General features: G+C 51.9%; 6 protein-coding genes across 9 annotated transcripts; 3 read left to right on the forward strand and 3 right to left on the reverse strand.

Annotated features, from left to right (window-relative positions):
• Positions 1–14: 14 nt before the first annotated feature.
• LOC9653954 (glutamate formimidoyltransferase) lies at positions 15–1,474 on the reverse strand. Its single transcript, XM_002964513.2, has 2 exons — positions 684–1,474; positions 15–584 (listed from the first exon to the last, which is right to left on the reverse strand). The coding sequence occupies exons 1-2, from the start codon at positions 1,120–1,122 to the stop codon at positions 73–75; spliced, it is 951 nt and encodes a 316-aa protein (XP_002964559.2). The 5' UTR covers positions 1,123–1,474; the 3' UTR covers positions 15–72.
• Positions 1,475–1,965: 491 nt separating this feature from the next.
• Positions 1,966–5,012, forward strand: LOC9654724 (protein CCA1). 3 transcript variants are annotated; one of them, XM_024669181.1, is made up of 8 exons: positions 1,966–2,247; positions 2,323–2,411; positions 2,461–2,547; positions 2,601–2,712; positions 2,768–2,829; positions 2,898–3,062; positions 3,128–4,306; positions 4,361–5,012. In XM_024669181.1, exons 2-8 carry the CDS (start codon positions 2,379–2,381, stop codon positions 4,943–4,945), a joined length of 2,223 nt encoding a protein of 740 aa, XP_024524949.1. In that variant the 5' UTR covers positions 1,966–2,247; positions 2,323–2,378; the 3' UTR covers positions 4,946–5,012. The 3 variants fall into 3 exon arrangements, with proteins under 3 accessions (XP_024524949.1, XP_024524950.1, XP_002964171.2); XM_024669182.1 differs by having other exon boundaries at positions 2,337–2,411; XM_002964125.2 differs by lacking the exon at positions 1,966–2,247 and having other exon boundaries at positions 2,287–2,411.
• A 122-nt stretch (positions 5,013–5,134) lies between these two features.
• On the forward strand, positions 5,135–8,029 carry LOC112344433 (tetratricopeptide repeat protein 28-like). 2 transcript variants are annotated; one of them, XM_024669184.1, is made up of 9 exons: positions 5,135–6,090; positions 6,152–6,218; positions 6,268–6,354; positions 6,414–6,533; positions 6,597–6,727; positions 6,793–6,993; positions 7,055–7,189; positions 7,259–7,380; positions 7,457–8,029. In XM_024669184.1, exons 5-9 carry the CDS (start codon positions 6,653–6,655, stop codon positions 7,692–7,694), a joined length of 771 nt encoding a protein of 256 aa, XP_024524952.1. In that variant the 5' UTR covers positions 5,135–6,090; positions 6,152–6,218; positions 6,268–6,354; positions 6,414–6,533; positions 6,597–6,652; the 3' UTR covers positions 7,695–8,029. The 2 variants fall into 2 exon arrangements, with proteins under 2 accessions (XP_024524952.1, XP_024524951.1); XM_024669183.1 differs by having other exon boundaries at positions 6,272–6,354.
• Positions 8,030–9,134: 1,105 nt separating this feature from the next.
• Positions 9,135–11,732, forward strand: LOC9653956 (probable pectinesterase 53). Its single transcript, XM_024669370.1, has 5 exons — positions 9,135–9,848; positions 9,918–10,086; positions 10,181–10,387; positions 10,452–10,690; positions 10,999–11,732. The coding sequence occupies exons 1-5, from the start codon at positions 9,349–9,351 to the stop codon at positions 11,147–11,149; spliced, it is 1,266 nt and encodes a 421-aa protein (XP_024525138.1). The 5' UTR covers positions 9,135–9,348; the 3' UTR covers positions 11,150–11,732.
• Positions 11,733–12,002: 270 nt separating this feature from the next.
• On the reverse strand, positions 12,003–13,909 carry LOC9653957 (EID1-like F-box protein 2). Its single transcript, XM_002964514.2, has 3 exons — positions 13,801–13,909; positions 13,424–13,573; positions 12,003–13,359 (listed from the first exon to the last, which is right to left on the reverse strand). Exon 3 carries the CDS (start codon positions 13,277–13,279, stop codon positions 12,371–12,373), a length of 909 nt encoding a protein of 302 aa, XP_002964560.2. The 5' UTR covers positions 13,280–13,359; positions 13,424–13,573; positions 13,801–13,909; the 3' UTR covers positions 12,003–12,370.
• A 152-nt stretch (positions 13,910–14,061) lies between these two features.
• On the reverse strand, positions 14,062–16,341 carry LOC112344470 (glycine-rich cell wall structural protein-like). The gene is made up of 6 exons (XM_024669325.1): positions 16,278–16,341; positions 16,083–16,221; positions 15,942–16,010; positions 15,779–15,885; positions 15,462–15,720; positions 14,062–15,386 (listed from the first exon to the last, which is right to left on the reverse strand). The coding sequence occupies exons 2-6, from the start codon at positions 16,213–16,215 to the stop codon at positions 14,182–14,184; spliced, it is 1,773 nt and encodes a 590-aa protein (XP_024525093.1). The 5' UTR covers positions 16,216–16,221; positions 16,278–16,341; the 3' UTR covers positions 14,062–14,181.
• Between the last annotated feature and the right edge of the window lie 10 nt (positions 16,342–16,351).

The raw sequence follows: 16,351 nt of genomic DNA on the forward strand, positions 1-16,351 counted from the left end.
TAAATTCATTTAAAAACAATGATTAGAAATAACTTTAAATGGCCTATAATTTATAGAACAAAATAATCCTTTTCAAGGTTCCATCTTCTCCATTGCGAGCTCCAAGATGGACTCCTCTTCGAGATTTGTCAAGTAGCCAAGGCAGACTCGTTCCACTGATGACTCGTCTCTAGCCAGGAACTCCACGAAGCTCTGCACACTCGAAGGGCTGGTCTCGTGGACATCGAGCAAGTTGCACGCAATCTCGATCGAGTCCACGCCGTGAGCCAGAGCCATCGCCTGGACGTGAGCCAGGCCGCCGCCTCTCTGCGACACGCTGCGAGCGATTCTCCGAGCGGCTTGGAGATCGCCCGTCTGGAGAGGGATGTTGTAGTTGGCGATCCAGGGACAAGCTCCCGCAGTGATAATCCCAGTGCTGGCAGGAAAATGAGCTGGGCCGAATTGTGGAGGCTGTGATAACGCTGTGTTGTTCGATGATCCTTGCCAAATCCCAGGCTTTGCCGACTTAAAGTAGCCCAGAGATCTGCGAATGGCGTCCAGCGGGACATTTTCATAACTAGCAGCACCATAAAGAAAAGTTGGAACTGGAGATCATATAAAGCATAAGTACTGCGTCAGTCGATCTAGCCTTGGATAACGAGATAGATTCGTTTCTCTTTTCTTTAAAGACCAGCTTTGCTTACCTTGAAGTTTAGCTCCAATACTTCGTGCACACGATCTAGCCAATTCAGCTGCTTGATCCATAGAAGCCTCCTTTCCCAGTGGATGAAAGCACAGATTGTCCACGACACCCAGACGAGGATGGCTTCCAGACTGCTTTTGGAGATCAATGTTCAATATTGCGGCTCGTATCATATCGACTATGGCGTCCGCAAAATTTTCACGGCTTGCTGTAGAGCCGCACTTGCCGGCGAGAGTGTAGCCCACCCTGTCGTAATGCTCGTCGCGGAAAGTATGGAGCAGTGGAACTTGAGGGTGGCCGCGCATTGCTTGTTCTATGTTCTCCATGGCCTGCCTATTGGAAGAGGTGGATACATACATCTTGCAGCACGCCATAGCCAGCTTCTTGCGAAAAAGGATGCTTGGCATCTCTCCGAAAGCACAAAAAAATCTGGGAGGCATCTTGTTTAAACATAAACCCCATAACTTCGTCCTCTAAATGCTGGGTTGATTGCTTTGATCAGTGTCTCCCGGTGTTCTTCCAGGGCTAGATATTTTGAATCGATCATGGAAGTGTTTTGGAAGTCCAAGACTGGAAAGTAGGCGAAGATACACAGGGCATCGTATGAAAGAGAAGGAAAAATATGAGAGCTTTGTATATGTTATTCATTCTGCTCGATGCCATTTACAAATCTGTGGCTACTTAAGGCAGGCATTTGGCACGATCATCTTGCAGCACCAAATTATCACAATTCACCCCTGCCAGCAATGAGATCATCACTGCGGGAGCCTGAAGTTTTTGGAGCTTCCTTTCCCAGGGCAATCTACCTGACAAACCAGAAGAAGATTTAAGCTTTGGAACAGCCGTTGGATCCATCGAATCCGGGCCGTCAATGAGCAGATATTTTACGCACCGACGTGGCGTTCTATGAGCCCCATGAAGAAAAAAGTGTAAAGGCGCATTTGTGGCTGTGTGGGCTTGGCAGGAGCGTGTGGCTGGCTTTCCTAGAAATGAAATCTCGCAAAATCTGGTCGTGATAAAGCATTGATAAAAAAATTCGTTTATCCAGTACAAAGTGGGATAGGAATATTCTTTAAGAAGACCACTGGTTAGAAACTACCGCATTTTCTTTTGGAAAATATCCTGGCCGTATAGATTTCTTAGTCAGCATCCACGACCGGCTGCTGCCTGTCTACCGGGTCGAAGATGCGGACTAGGCAGGTAGCACGCATCAGAGTAAACGAGGTGCTTTCTTGCTTGGTAGGTAGCAAGGGCGCAGGAGATGCGTTCTCTTCCACGAGCCACTCCTTTAACAAACAATCTAGAAAAAAGAACACGGAGAGGAAAAAAGGAGAGAAACAAAAAAAGGAAATCTCTTGAGTTTTATCTCGCATTGTTTTCATTTTTCCCTTTGCCAGAATGGATCATCCATAGTGGCTGCGTGTGTTGTCATGGAGGTTTCTAGGGTTTGGAGGCGTAGGCGACGATGAGGCGGCGATCCAGGCGGCGTTGGGGCCAGTGATCCTCTCGATCCGAGCGAAGGCGCCAGAGATTTATCGTGATTCAGAGATTTCTCGCTTGGAGAGGTAGTTGATCTCAACTCAATTTGGTTCTATCCGGTATCTATGATCTCTCTGGGCAATGTTTATGCGAGGATCTAGCTCTCTTCTTTCAGTGTTTCGAGGATTTGCCACATGGTCGAGAGGCCGGAATCGTGATGACTGATTTACCTGCGAGGAAGTACAGCCAGGTCCGCCTTTCATGGAATTGTTTGTGAATGATTTTCGGGACTGCCATAGGATGGGCGAGATGAAACCAATTTTCTACCGGGAGATCCGGCAGTGAAGCACCAGCTCGGTGAGGTTGGAGACGATTCACTTTTTAAGGTGGGCGTGGGCTTTGGTTTTGTCCGCAACCAAAGGAGTTTCCATTGATCCAGGTAAGGAAGCCATACACGATCACCAAGCAGCGAGAGAGGTGGACGGAAGAAGAACATCAAAAGTTTCTAGAGGCTTTGAAACTCTATGGTCGGGCATGGCGTCGGATTGAAGGTGAGGTTCTAGAGCTTTACCATGGAGTTTTGATTAGAGTTTTCTTTCTTTCCAGAACATATTGGCACCAAAACTGCAGTCCAGATAAGGAGCCATGCTCAAAAATTCTTCTCGAAGGTGCGTTTGAAGGAACGAGTTTGAAGGACTTGGAATGAACTTGGGGTTTTTCTTTGTTTCCCTTCCAGTTGGAAAAAGAACAGGCAACTGGAAGCATCGTTCCAGGTACGGCTCAAGATATTGATATTCCTCCACCTAGGCCGAAGCGAAAGCCAAGCCATCCGTACCCGCGTAAGGCAAGCATGGAAGTTTCTCCAGGAGCTCTTCCTATAACAGATTGTGACGGAAAACAGGTACGGTCTTCTTTGCCATTCTCCTTGTTACGAAGCTGGTCTTTACTATCGCTCTGGTTGTGCAGTGCCTTACCACTATGGCAATGGAAAAAGTACTGGAAAAATGTCAGGAAGAGCTTAAGTTATTCGGTCATACAGTTGTAGTCCCTACGGTTACTCGAGCAGTGGTGGTGAACGGGCAAGTGCCGGAAGATGCTAAAGGCGCTGAATCTGAAGAAGTACGGGAAAAGAATGCCTCAGACATTAGCATGCTGGTTTCCGAGAATGACAGCTCGAACGGCCAAAGTGACAACCGATTAAACAAGGATGGAAGCTCGACGGTAGCTGATCAACAACAGGAGCTGGCGGCGCTGTACTACTCAAAGTTTTGGGAGAGCTTGCAAGGTTCGGACAGAGTCTCGCCGCCTTATAGCTTCTGCAACCTGGGGATGGACCGAGGAGGTAACCCGATGTTTCCTCTGTGGCAACCTTCAGTTTATACTGCGGCAGCGGCAGGGACACCACACTGGCCAACCCTGCCCAATGTCAACGACTTAACTTCGTCCGTCATAAGAACTGTATTGACGGGCACACCATCTGACGTCTACAACACAGACAACTCCCCTGCTGCTTTTGCTGCTGCAACGATCGCTGCAGCTTCAGCGTGGTGGGCATTGCAAGGTTCTGTACAGCCGACTTTCCTTCCTCAGTGCATGGTTCCTCATCCAGAAGTTCACATGACGGACAGGCATGACCAGTGTCACGGAGGAGCGAAAAACAGGAAGCCGGACGGCATTGATGAAATGCCACAAGATGATGACGACAACTCGAACATTTCACCGAGTTCTAAGAGGCTGAGCAGCAGCTTCGAAAACAAGGACGCTGGAAAGAGGCGAGTGAAGTCGCGATCTCTCAAAGAGGATCAACCTCCTTCCTCGTCTGGAAGCGACGATGGCAACGGGCACTGCGACGCTGGTGGACAAGGGAATGGTGACGGAGACGCATCTGGAAACAGCGGCCCGAGCTCCAACTCGTCCCACTGCGGCACCGCTCAAGCCACGGTCAAGAGTGAGGAGTCCTCGTCCGACAAGAATAAGAGTGAGGGAGAAGAGGCTTTAACCGAGGAAGCTGCTTCATTCAAAGCTCCAAGCTTCCAGCATGCCAGCAGTCATCACTGCTCTCGGTTCCGGAGGTTCCAGAGAAATCCAAGGCCGGCTCGTAGCAGCGGCTCGGACGGGGAGCAACGCAAAGAAGTGTCTCAAGGGGTTAGCTTTTTTGTTTCTCTTTTCTGTTTAAAGACATCCATCTTTTTTTACCAGGGCCGAATGGCGTTCCAAGCTCTCTTTTCACACCAGAAGCTACCTCAGACGTTTTCTCAGAGGAACAGTTTCCAACAGGACCAGCAGCAGCAGCAGCATGAGAGGAAATCTTTACCAGAGAGTGAGACGAGCGATCTGGAGACTGTCAGCGAGTGGAGCAAACAAAACAGCAGCCTTGACATAGACAAGATCACGAACAACAGGACCGGCAGCAGCTTTGGAATCTCCAGCATGGCCTCGGAGACCAGTTTGCTCTCGTCTATCCTCTCCAGCTCTGCGAGCAAGGGCAGAAGAAGGTCCGGGTTCGTGCCATACTGCCGGACAACGACGAGCAACAATGCTAGTGGTGGTGATACCAGTGGTGGTGACTGCAATGGTGATGGTAAAGGCAGTGGTAGCAGTGGTGGAGGAGCAAATCCAAAGAGAAGCAGCGCCAATGCTCCAAGTGATAGTACCGCTGTGAATAACAGATTGAACGTCGAGGAGCGAGGATCATCGACCTGTGCTCTTCAGGACCATCTAGTATCAGCTTCGTCGAGAAATATTGTGAGGCATTTGATGGAAGAGGAAGTGAAGCAAAGCTAGTGTGTGTTTGCGTAGCTTCTCTCGTTGTATATTATTATGTCCAGACCGATCCTTGGTTCGAATCTTCGATCCTGTCGTTATTTAAAGGGCCAAAAGGTCTTGTGACTTTTGGCGGGGCTTGCTCGGGAGCCGTTGGATCCACACCATCCAACGGGCCTTACCTCCCCGCGATTAGGGCTCTTGCGAGGAGCGAGCGGATCCTTTCTCCGGGCGAGAATGTGGTGGCTAGAGAGAGCCGATCTGCTCAAGAGGGGCGCCTCTGGCGCCCACCAGCTGGGGACGTATCCGCGCACGGCGGATCTATGGCTCAAGGACAAGCTCCACGACAAGGAGAGCAAGCGCGCCTACAGGAAGCCGCTGGATTTCACGCTCAAGCCGGTGAGGAGGCCTGACATCAATCCCCTCCGGCCGGATCTCCGGATCCCGATCGAGGAGGTACTTCCATTCGATGAGAAGGATTCCACGGGGTTTGAGATCCCGTCTTCGTGGAGGGAGCGGCTCAAGGAGAAGCACACCGCGGATGGCAAGAAATACAGGCTGGAGAAGGAGGAGGAGGTTGTGATCGTGGAGAAGGAGCTGACGCCGGCGGAGAAGGAGCAAATCTTGCTGGAGCAGGAGGGATTTGTGGCCAAGAAGAGGCTGCGATGGAGAGTAAGGGCCCGGTCACCTGAGGTGATAGAACCAGAGCAGCGTCTTCTTGGGTCGGGTGTTGTGGTGAAGCCCAGGAGATTTTTGGGTCCGCGGATCGTCAGGGAGAGTGCGTGCTGCCAGTGTGAGACGTGCTTCATGTCGAGTGAGAGCAGCAGGCTTGGATGCAAGAGTCTATTGAATCATCCGCTGGTCGTCAAAGGGAAGGCTTTTGCGTGAAAGAAGTAAAAGAAGTGGAAGAAGGAGAAGACAAAGGAAAATCAGTTCTTCAGTGGTGGTTTGCTTCTATAGGTTTTAGCTGGTAGAAGAAGTCGAGAAGCATAAGAAGAACAAGAAGAAGAGGCGAGAATGCGTTCTAACACTGCGTGAGTGAGGCTGATAATTCTTTCAGGACGTTCTCGCGAGCTTGCAAAGCAAAGAAAGGCCGGACAGTCGGGGAACGACACCGGGATGGATCAAAAGAGCTCTCGTCACAAAGCCACCCGGTCGAGCCGAAGGTGAATTTCAGCTCCTGCTAAGATTTTATTTTTCTCACAAGCGCTACGTTGATGCTTCCAGGTTTAAGAGCGCCTGTGTCAAACATCGGTGCAAAGCTTAACAAAACAGCCACTGGACTACGACTTTGGTGAGAGCCTTAATACTGTAGTGAATTCTAGACGTGCGGTTCTTCTTAGACAGGCATGAGCAAGTATTCGATGGCGAGGGTCGTCAAGTGACTGGGATTTTATTGAGACAGACAAAAGAAAGTGCGCAGTTTGCAGGTACGTAGACACCCGAGAGTGATTTTGTTAGCAGCTGTTTCTTATTTTCTTATACACAGACTTGGAACTCTGCAAGCCAATATCGAGCTTCTTACGCATCAGCGTTCCTCCGGAGTACAGTTCGGCAGCTAGGATAAGTCCTGAGGAGCAGGAAACTGCGATTGAAAAGGGAGGCCACGGTATATCAGATTATACTTTTTCTATTCTCATGGTAACAGGTCGATGATGTGCGAACTATATAGGTGCATTCAAGGATGAGATTGTGGACAAGAATGTGCTCTTGGAATCAATCAGACGAATGAATGATCCGAGCCAAATGAAACAGGAAGCCTCAGCTGTCCTCTGTCTGGGTGTTCTTTATGACAATGGCCAGGTATGCATTGTTCGGGTTTATGAGTTGCGGATGTGGAACATATGTGTATTTTAAGCAAAGCTCAGGATTACACTCGAGCTGTGGAGAACTACAAAAAGTTTTGCGAGCTCTGCCAAAATACTGGCGATGCCAAAGGGGAAGCAATGGGGTACAACTTCATAGCTTGTTCTCTGCAAGAAGACCAAGACAAGAAACTAAAGACTGAGAAAGTCGAGAAGGTCGGACCTATGGGTGAGCTTGAATTGTCTACGGAGGCCACCATGCAAGTAAGTAGCTTGCATTCACTCAGCGTATAAAAGCTCTTGACGCTGTTGTATATCGTTTCAGTATGAGGAGGCACTCGCTTACCACGAACAGCATGCGCATCTGGCAGATCTCGAAGGGAAATATATGGCTTACACCAACGCTGGAATCCTTCATGCAGCGCTTGGAAATTGGATTGAAGCTGCCCGAAGCCACAGGGTACGTTGACTTCCTTTTGTTTAGTGCCTTGCTTTTGTCTCGTTTGACGTTTCCCGCTGTTTCTTCCAGAAAGCTTTGAAGTGTGCGACATACATGCGAAGACCAGAATATCAAAGCGTGGCAGTCGGCAACCTGGCCTACCTCTTACTGCGACGAAGAAAACTAGGAGCATCGAGATTGTGCACGAAAAGGTCCTCGTTTCCATTTTCTTTTCCGTGGGTGTGTGTGTGTCCCACCGAAAACTTAAACAACGTTTGTTTCTTCCAGGTACTTGCAAATCTGTGAATCGCTCGGTTTCACCGAAGGCGAAGCCCGGGGGCACTACATGCTCGGCCACATTTTCACGCAGCAGAGGAAGCTATCCGAGGCTGCCGAGGAGTTTAGAACCGCGGGCCGCATCGCCAAGAGCATCAACAACATGGTGCTAGAACACGCGGCCAAAGTTCTCATCGGCGTCTCCAAAGGCAAGCTCGAGTATGGCAAGCTCGGCATCGGTCCCTGCTAAAAGAAACAAAGACGAGGAGCACGCACGCCACGCACGGCCGATGATTACAAACGATCCGGAGCGATCCCAACCGCTCGCCGATTCCACGCCGGAATGTACAATGTCGCAACGGAACGTGTACGACGGTGATGGATCCCCGTACGGCAGGGAGGATATCCCAAATCCAAGGAGGGGATTACCGTTGCGCGGCGGTGGCTGGCGGCCGTCGGATGGGACGCTATGGCGAGGGAGCGATGATTGATAGCGACCGCAAGGTGGGCGTAAAATAACCAAAGTTTAATCTCGTGCATTGTATATGGTACAAAAATTTTAATCACGAGTTACGGTGGTGTGAATAGTCTTGGCATGTGGTGGATGTTGAAATGTGAATGGCTTTTTTTCTTTTTTCCTTCTAGGGGGGCGTGGTCGTTATAGAAACAAACCACCCTCCACATGGAAGGCTGTTAGTTGCCGGGGAAAGGGAGGGGGAGATGGGGGAAAAATTGACACCACCCCCCCAACACCTTTGCAATTGCTTGATTGATTTTGATATTGCTACCTTGGCAATTGGAATGTAGGGCTCGTGGTCGTGATCTCGCGCGTCCACTGCATGTAAAGGTTTGTCGTTTGGGTAGAGAAGTTGATGGGGACGCTGGAGTTAGGGTTTGATGATCGTCGCGCCGGGCTCGTTCCAACAATTTCTTATTCCCCGGTTGGTGTGATGGATTGGCTCGAGCAGCAAACACATGACGGGCTAACATGCCCCGGCGCTGACACATACTCTGGGACAGGATCTTTGGAGCTCATGATGCCAAGAGCTCTATCCATCTACACTCTTTTGTAGGTTTGTGGTTTTGGTTTTGGTTTGGTCAAACAGCTTTTAACGGGTTTTGACCAGGAGTTGACTGGGTGGATATTCCACATTTTTCGAGCGTGATCATGGTAGACGGGGAAGCTTCGAAATCTCGCAAGGTCTTTTATGCATTTGTGGTTAGACCTAGAAAGAAGGTGTTGAAAACCCAAGGATGCGATTAAATGCCCAACTAAAACTCTCACCCATGGAAATCGATCTCCAAACCAATCGTGTACTTTGGATGCGATGCGCCACCACCCACAACAACACAACATGTCCACAACATGCTGTGTTTTTAACAGCACACTGTTCATTTGCCCAGTCTCTAGAAAACGAAAGGGGCTTTCTTTCTCTTCTATTCATTAAAATAGAGAAGCGAAGGTACGCAAGCCAGGAGCTTGATCCATCAAATACAATCTTCCAGAGGAACTTGAATTAATCAATCCATCAATTACAATCTTCCAAAAGAGCTTGGATGAATCAATCCATCAAATACAATCTTCCAAACTGGTGGCCGAACGTAATATAAAATTAGGGCAAAAAGCTCAAAATGCCCTGAGCCGGCATTTTGCCCCTCTTTCCCCATATAAAATAACGGGATGTCAGCAAAAGAAAAATTAGGGCCAACAGAGTCGTCTTTCTTCTCCGGCCGAGCAAGAAGCTCTCCCTCTTCTCTCTCTCTCTCTCTCCTCTCTCTCTTCTTGCGCGCGCGCTCCAGCAGCTAGACAACAATGTCGTTGTGAGATCGCTCAATCCGGCGGCCATGGCGCTCTAGAGCTGGATTTCTTGCGGGAAAACCAGGAAGGAGCAAGAAAGCGCACAATGCAGGTCCAATCTTTCGTCGCCGCGGCCGCTCTCGCCATAATCTTGCTCCTCGTCCCCGCCGGCGGGCAACAAGATCCCCGGATTCATCCGCGCGCCGCCGCCGCCTTGACGAGCATCCTCTCCAAGAACAGCAGCAGCGGCGCCGGCATCGCGCATCAAGAATCTCCTTCTTCTCCCTCTCCCTCCCTGCTTCTTTCCTTGCATGAGCACCCCGCGCACAGGAGCTTCTTCAAGGCGCCGGATTCCGCCGTCCGGCTGCTCAATTCCTGGGCGCGGCGGCGCGGCGGGAGGATCAGGCACGGCAGGGGCGTGTGGAACCAGCAGATGCACAAGAATCGCAAGGCTCGGAATCCTTTCAAGCAGATGGCCATCTCCAAGTACCTCATCGTGGATCAATACGGCCATGGGAATTTCAAGACGATTCAGGCCGCCGTGGATTCCATCCCTCTCGACAACAAGCAGTGGGTCTACGTCCAGATCAATGCCGGCCTCTACAGGTAAGAAGAAGATTTCTCCTTTGTCGCAATTCCTAGCAACGATTCCGGAATGGATTGATTGACGAGCAGGGAGAAGGTGATCATCCCCTACAACAAGCCCTTCATAATCTTCCAGGGAGCGGGGAGGGACAAGACGACGATCGAATGGAACGATGCCGCTAGCCGGTCGGGCACGGCCGACAGTGCTACATTCACGGCTTGGGCCCCGAGTTTCATCGCCAAAGGAATCAGCTTTAAGGCAAGTACTTGGCTTTTATGTCTTTGCGTTCGTGCTTGGTTTGACAAATGGTTTTTTTTTTTTTTTCTCCTCTGCGATTCATTGTGGTGATCAGAACGGATCACCAGCACCACCTCCAGGAGCCGAGAACAGGCAAGCGGTGGCCGCGCTGGCAGCAGCAGACATGCAAGCTTTTTACTCCTGCGGCTTCTACGGCGCTCAGGACACCCTCTTCGACTATCAAGGCAGGCATTACTTCCGCGATTGCTACATTGAGGGATCCATCGACGTGATCTTCGGCCATGCCCAGTCCATTTTTCGGGTAAGTTCTAGTTTAGTAGTGATCGATCGATCTGGAAACTGACGCTGGCTTTTCTTATCTTCAGGAGTGTGAGCTCCATAGCATTGCGGAGTCGTATGGCTCGCTGGCTGCTCACAATCGCTGGAATCCCAGCGACAGCTCCGGTTTCGTCTTTGTGGATTGTACCATCACCGGATCCAAAGGGCAGGTGTTTCTGGGGCGTGCCTGGGGAGCCTACTCCCGCATCGTCTACATCAACACGCGCATGGACAATGTGATCATCCCCGAAGGCTGGTACGATTGGGGGGTGCCGCAGCGACAAAGGTACTTAACTCCCTCCGGCATCCTAGGATTTTTTTTCTTTCTGGACAAGGCTTGCTTCCGGCATTGGCTTTGGTTTTTTCTCCATGGATTTTGGCAGGCATTCCCGCATTGTTTTCTTGGCTGCTTGTTGGCTTGCTTTGTCTGGAGTCGCGGGGATTGCGACTGCCTGTGTATTGGATTCGTTTTCCTTTTAAATGCTTTCCTTTTTGTGTCTCATGGGATGCCGCTCCTCGCGATTTGGAGCAGGGGTCCGTGGAAAGATTCCTCACCCGATGCTGTTTCTAATCTCTGTAAGCTTTTGCCTCCAGGACGGTCTTCTTCGGCCAGTACAAATGCAGTGGACCGGGTGCCGGCGAATCGGGCCGTGTCAGTTGGTCTCACGAGCTCAACGATTACGAGGCCAGGCCGTTCATGCAAATCAACTTCATCAATGGCCACGAGTGGCTCTCGGAGGTGTGAACAACAACAACACCAACAACACCAGTTACACCACCATCGCTCGCAAGGAGAAAACAAGGACATGTTGGTGGTGGTGGAAGTCGTGGCTGAGTAAATTCTTTCTTTCCTCCTTCCCTTTCTTTGCTCGATCTCTCCCTCTCTCACTCTTCGTTTTCTTTTTTGGTCTGAGGCTGTGCGAGGCAAGAACGAGTAACTTTACATATAGAGTTGGAAGCGCTGGCTGCTTAATTGCTCGCTCCCGGTTCTTGCATTCCACTTATCTCTCTCTCTCTCTCTCTCTCTCTCTACTCTCTTGATTTTGGGTCTTAGGTGATACATAAGCGCGTATCAAGAGCCGCGATCAGTCAAACGTAAGATCGAAAAAGGCAAATAAGTCAGAAGGAAAAAGGAAGAGAAAAATAGAAGCATGTAAAAGGTAGCTCTCGAATCGAAACGAAACAAACAATGGTTTTATTTCTACGAGAAAGAGAGAGCGTGGAAAGGCTGTGCCGCCATAGCCAGAGACCTTTGCAAGCTCGGGGAATGATTCGCGCTTCGAGTGGCCTGTCACTCGCGCTAGTGAAATTCTTTTTGCTTTCGGTTATGTCTTTATGGCCCATGGTGGCCCCGGGAAGTGAGGGAGGTATATTCCGTAACGGATCCCGTGAAACCTCCCAGCAAGCAACAGTGCGTGTTTTGTGTCGTGTTTGTCCCGCAAAAGTGGAACAATGGTAGAAATCCTTCTTTTCTGGTTTCGTTCTTGGTTGTCATGAAAACCGTTTCGAACGGTTTTGTATGATTAGTGCGCGCAAAGGCTGCTGTGCTGCTGCTCCTCGTTTGCGCGCTTCCCTTGTCTCGCAAGAAACGAGCAAGAGACAATGAATGGGAGAGAGAGGAAAAGTTTTCTTTTTTCCAGGATGTTTTTCTTCCTCTCTTTCCCTGTCCTTGACATTTCTTTGGCAACAAGAATGTTACATGTAAAAGTAATGTCAGCTAGCTGACTTCTAGATCGATCCAGCTTCCGGGCTGCTGCTTAAGAGTAGCTGATTAAGCGAAACAAAGAGATTCTGGAGGAGCAAAAATTACCAAAGGAATGAAAACGAAGAAGAGTGTGAGAGAGGAGTGAGAGTGAGCGAGAGAGAGAGAGAGAGAGAGAGAAGAAAGTTGTACTCACACAAAAAACACACAAAGACATGCACACTCACACTCACTGTGCCTGGATTGGTGTAGAAACCTTTCATATCACAATCGCACGTCCGTCTCGCAATCGTCGCTGCTGCTGTTGATCGCTACTGCTTTGCCGTTGTCCCTGGCCATGGCGGCGGGCTCGTTGTCGTCGTCAACATCCTCGTCGCCGCCACCATCGTCGCCACCACCTCCACCTCGGCCACCGCCGCCACCCGCGCGCTCCTCGTCCGAGTCCGGTAGCGGCAGGAGCAAGCACATCCCGGTCAGGTGGCCGTTGATGCACACCAGGTACTCGATGCTGTTCTCGTAGTCATACGACGCCAGCCGCCGCTGCGCACTGGGCGGGATCATCCTCGCCTCCATCATGCTCCACACCCGCGACCGGCAGAACGGGCAGCACGCCCCCTCCTCCAGCTTCCCGCGGTCCAGCAGCATCTGCCGCGTCTTGGACGCCCCGAACGACTTGAACACCCCGCGGAAGAGGCCCACGTCCTCCTCGTCGTCCAGGTGCTCGCACAGGTCCGTCACGTACAGCACGTCCGAGCGGCACTTTGGATGGAGGAAGCTCCGCCCCGACGTCCGCGAGAAGCGCGACTTCAAGACGAGGTGGCCGCCACCCGGCGGCGAGAGCGACTTGAAGTGGCGCGTCGAGTGGCAGCCGGCGCAGTAGATCATGAGCTTGCCCAGCTTGTCCCAGTTGATCTCGATGGCGTCGTTCTTGACGCCGAAGGACAGGTCGGCCGCCATGCGGGGCGCGCGCGACAGGCAAAACTTCTTCCACATCTCCAGCTTGATGAGCTCGTTGAGCGCCTTGCACACGCATGCGATGGCGCACAGCATGTACGGGTTCCAGTTGGCGTGCCGCAATACCAGCTCCAGGATGTCCTCGTTGAGCAGCCCAGCACCTTGGCCATGGTGCTGGTGCGGGTACCGCCGCCGCTGCCTGGGCTGTCTCGACAGCATTGCTCAGCCTCGAGCAACCTTGAGCTTGCTTTCTTCTTTCCTGTCCCTGTGCCGAGCCCCTCGACTCGCTGTGACCTCGCCTAAGAGTAATCGTTAAGGCTTTTCCGACTAGACCACTCTCCTTTGTTTTGGATGGAAACATACCATGAGCGAGGCTGCCAGCTTGTCCTTGGTTCCTGTAGTCGACCACTGTGACCGGAACGAGAATCTGGACAGCCGAACCATGATCGATCAGCGTAGGGGGAGGAGGAGCTCTCTCTCACGGAGATCGAGTCTCTGGATGCTCCAATTCACCTGTCCAAGTCGGATGAGCAGTCAGTGTTTGCGAAAAGAAAAATAGATAAAACTTGAAAACCAACCAGGGGGAAAGAGAAGTTTTTGTTTTTCAAAAGTGGACAAGAAAGTATAGTACTGCCCAATGAATAACTCTTTCGTGAAATTCGCGTCAAACAGGCGAGAGAGAGAGAGAGAGAGGGATGGAGAGGGAGGCGCGTGTAAAGAAACGTAATCTAATCACTCACCTGTGAGCATCGGGGAGCGAAGCATCTCCGCAGCAGCAGCCAGAGGCAAATTCGCACACGCCATTGCGCGCATTGCCGCAAACCCTAAAACCGACCTTGCCGCATTCGCGATCTCTCGATGCGCCAAGAAAGGGGCGCCAGCGCCGGCGCGCGCGAGAGCTAGGGCTGTTTGCGCCACACACGCAAGCGAGGAGCCATATAAACGGGCATAGCTAGGCCCGCGCTGACGTGGGATGACGTACGCCAGATTGTCATCCACGCTGGCCGAGATAACCTTTACTACACGTGGCAAGCACTACTTGGATACACGTGGAAATATCTCATATGCCACTATAAATATCGCGTAGGCCCCATTTCTACTGTTTCCCCTTACTACTTATACTACCCACTACCGACGCCATATCCCAGTTCCGGGGTGTCCCCACTTGCGGCCACGTCAGACCCACTTGAGCTTGAGTTGTCTCCAGTTGTGACCCCATAACCGCCAGTGCTGGGAGCAGTGACACCATAGCCGCCACCACTAGAGCTCCCGACGCCATAGCCACCGCCAACACCATATCCACCAGAGCTTCCATCCGGAGTGCTACCACCCGAGCTTCCGGAGCTTCCAGCCGGAGAACTAACGCCATAGCCACCACTCGGAGTAGTAACACCATATCCGCCACCGGCGCTTCCACCAGGAGTAGTCACTCCATATCCGCCACTCGAGCTTCCACCAGGAGTAGTCACGCCATATCCGCCACCCGAGCTTCCACCAGGAGTCGAGACGCCATATCCGCCACCCGCGCTTCCACCAGGACCCGAAACGCCATAGCCTCCGGTGGTTGATCCAGAACTCACACCATATCCGCCACTGCTTCCTGGACTGACAAGAGATCCATCAGAGCTTCCTGGGCTCGAGCCTCCGGTTGAAACTCCATATCCTCCTCCAGTGCTCCCGGTTGTATCCGAGCCTCCAGTTGTAGCTCCATATAGTCCAGAGCCTCCAGCTCCGTATCCTCCTGTGGTAGCTCCATATCCTCCAGAGCTTCCGCTTGTAGCTCCAAAGCCTCCGGAGCCCCCTGTCGTAGCTCCATATCCTCCAGAGCTTCCATCTGTAACTCCAAATCCTCCGGAGCCTCCTGTGGTAGCTCCATATCCTCCAGAGCTTCCGCCTGTAACTCCAAAGCCACCGGAGCCTCCTGTGGAACCATATCCTCCAGAGCTTCCGCCTGTAGCTCCAAATCCTCCAGTGTTTCCTGTTGCTGCTCCATATCCGCCAGAGTTCACACCATAGCCACCCGAGCCCCCTGCTGTATTACTCGCTCCAAAGCCAGCACCGCCGTCACTACCGGAGCTTCCAGCACCATAGCCTCCTGTGGTAGCACCATACCCTGAACCATAGCCTCCAGTGGTGGTGCCAGACGATGCACCGTAGCCACCTCCAGAAGAAGCATCAGCACCGAAACCACCACCGGTGGCGTTTCCTGTTCCAGTTCCGACCGGATCAGCATGGCTTCCACCATAGCCGCCGGTAGAAACTCCGAAGCCAGCGCCAGTGGGGGGTGGTCTTTGCTCCTCAGCGGTGGTGTTGCCATAGGCGTCTCCTGGACCATCAAAGACACCACCAAAAGGGTCCACATTAGTGTAACGCCTACCACCAAATGGATTACCACCACCACCTCCTGTGCCGAAAGAATTGTTGTTGTTAAAGTCACCACCACTGCCACCACTGTAGCCACCACCGCCACCGCCACTGTAACCACCGCCGCCACCTCCGTAAGCGCCTCCTCCACCGCCGTAAGCACCACCGCCAGTCGCAAAGCCTCCGCCACCATAGGCGCCGCCGCCGCCGCCGCCGTCACCAAAGCCACCGCCACCAAACGCGCTAGGCTGTCTTTGCGTCGCGTAGTTCACGCGGACAGTCCGGCCATCTAGCATCTGGTAGAACAAAAGACCATTTCAGGCACTAGACGCAAACTTGGTGTTTGTCTATCACCTTTCCGTCCATGCCTTCGAGCGCCTTTTGTGCGTCCGCATCGTTGATGAATGTGACGAATCCAAAGCCCCTGGATCGCCCCGTCTCGCGATCGCTAATCACCCTCACTGCAAACGGAGAAAGCGAGTTTGTCATTCCACATTTTTCTACTTCTTTCTCGTACCTTCCACAATCTCTCCATAGCCAGCGAATGACTGCCCCAAAGTATCGTCGGTGGTGTTCCATGAAAGGCCTGATCCATAGGAAAGCATCAAAGAAATGAAGAAACAAGAAGAGAAAATTCCAGGGAAAGAATCACACAAACCTCCGACGAAGAGCTTGGAAGCGAATCCCCGGCTGAGAACGTAAGTCGCCGGCAAGGCCGTGCCAGCCGCGATTCGTTTGGGCTTGAGGGCATTTCTCATCAGACCGCTGCCCAGCCGCGACAAGAATGCCATCGCGACCTGGAGCCAAGCAAGCCGATATCGCGGACAGAATCTAAGAGACAAGAAACGCTCACCGCTCGCGAGCGCCGGAGATCCCTCCTCCGCCTTAAACCCTAAACCTTGGCCGGCATAAACCCTAGAGAGAAGA

This window comes from Selaginella moellendorffii, unplaced genomic scaffold, assembly GCF_000143415.4.
Source record: "Selaginella moellendorffii unplaced genomic scaffold, v1.0 SELMOscaffold_4, whole genome shotgun sequence".
NCBI lineage: Eukaryota > Viridiplantae > Streptophyta > Lycopodiopsida > Selaginellales > Selaginellaceae > Selaginella > Selaginella moellendorffii.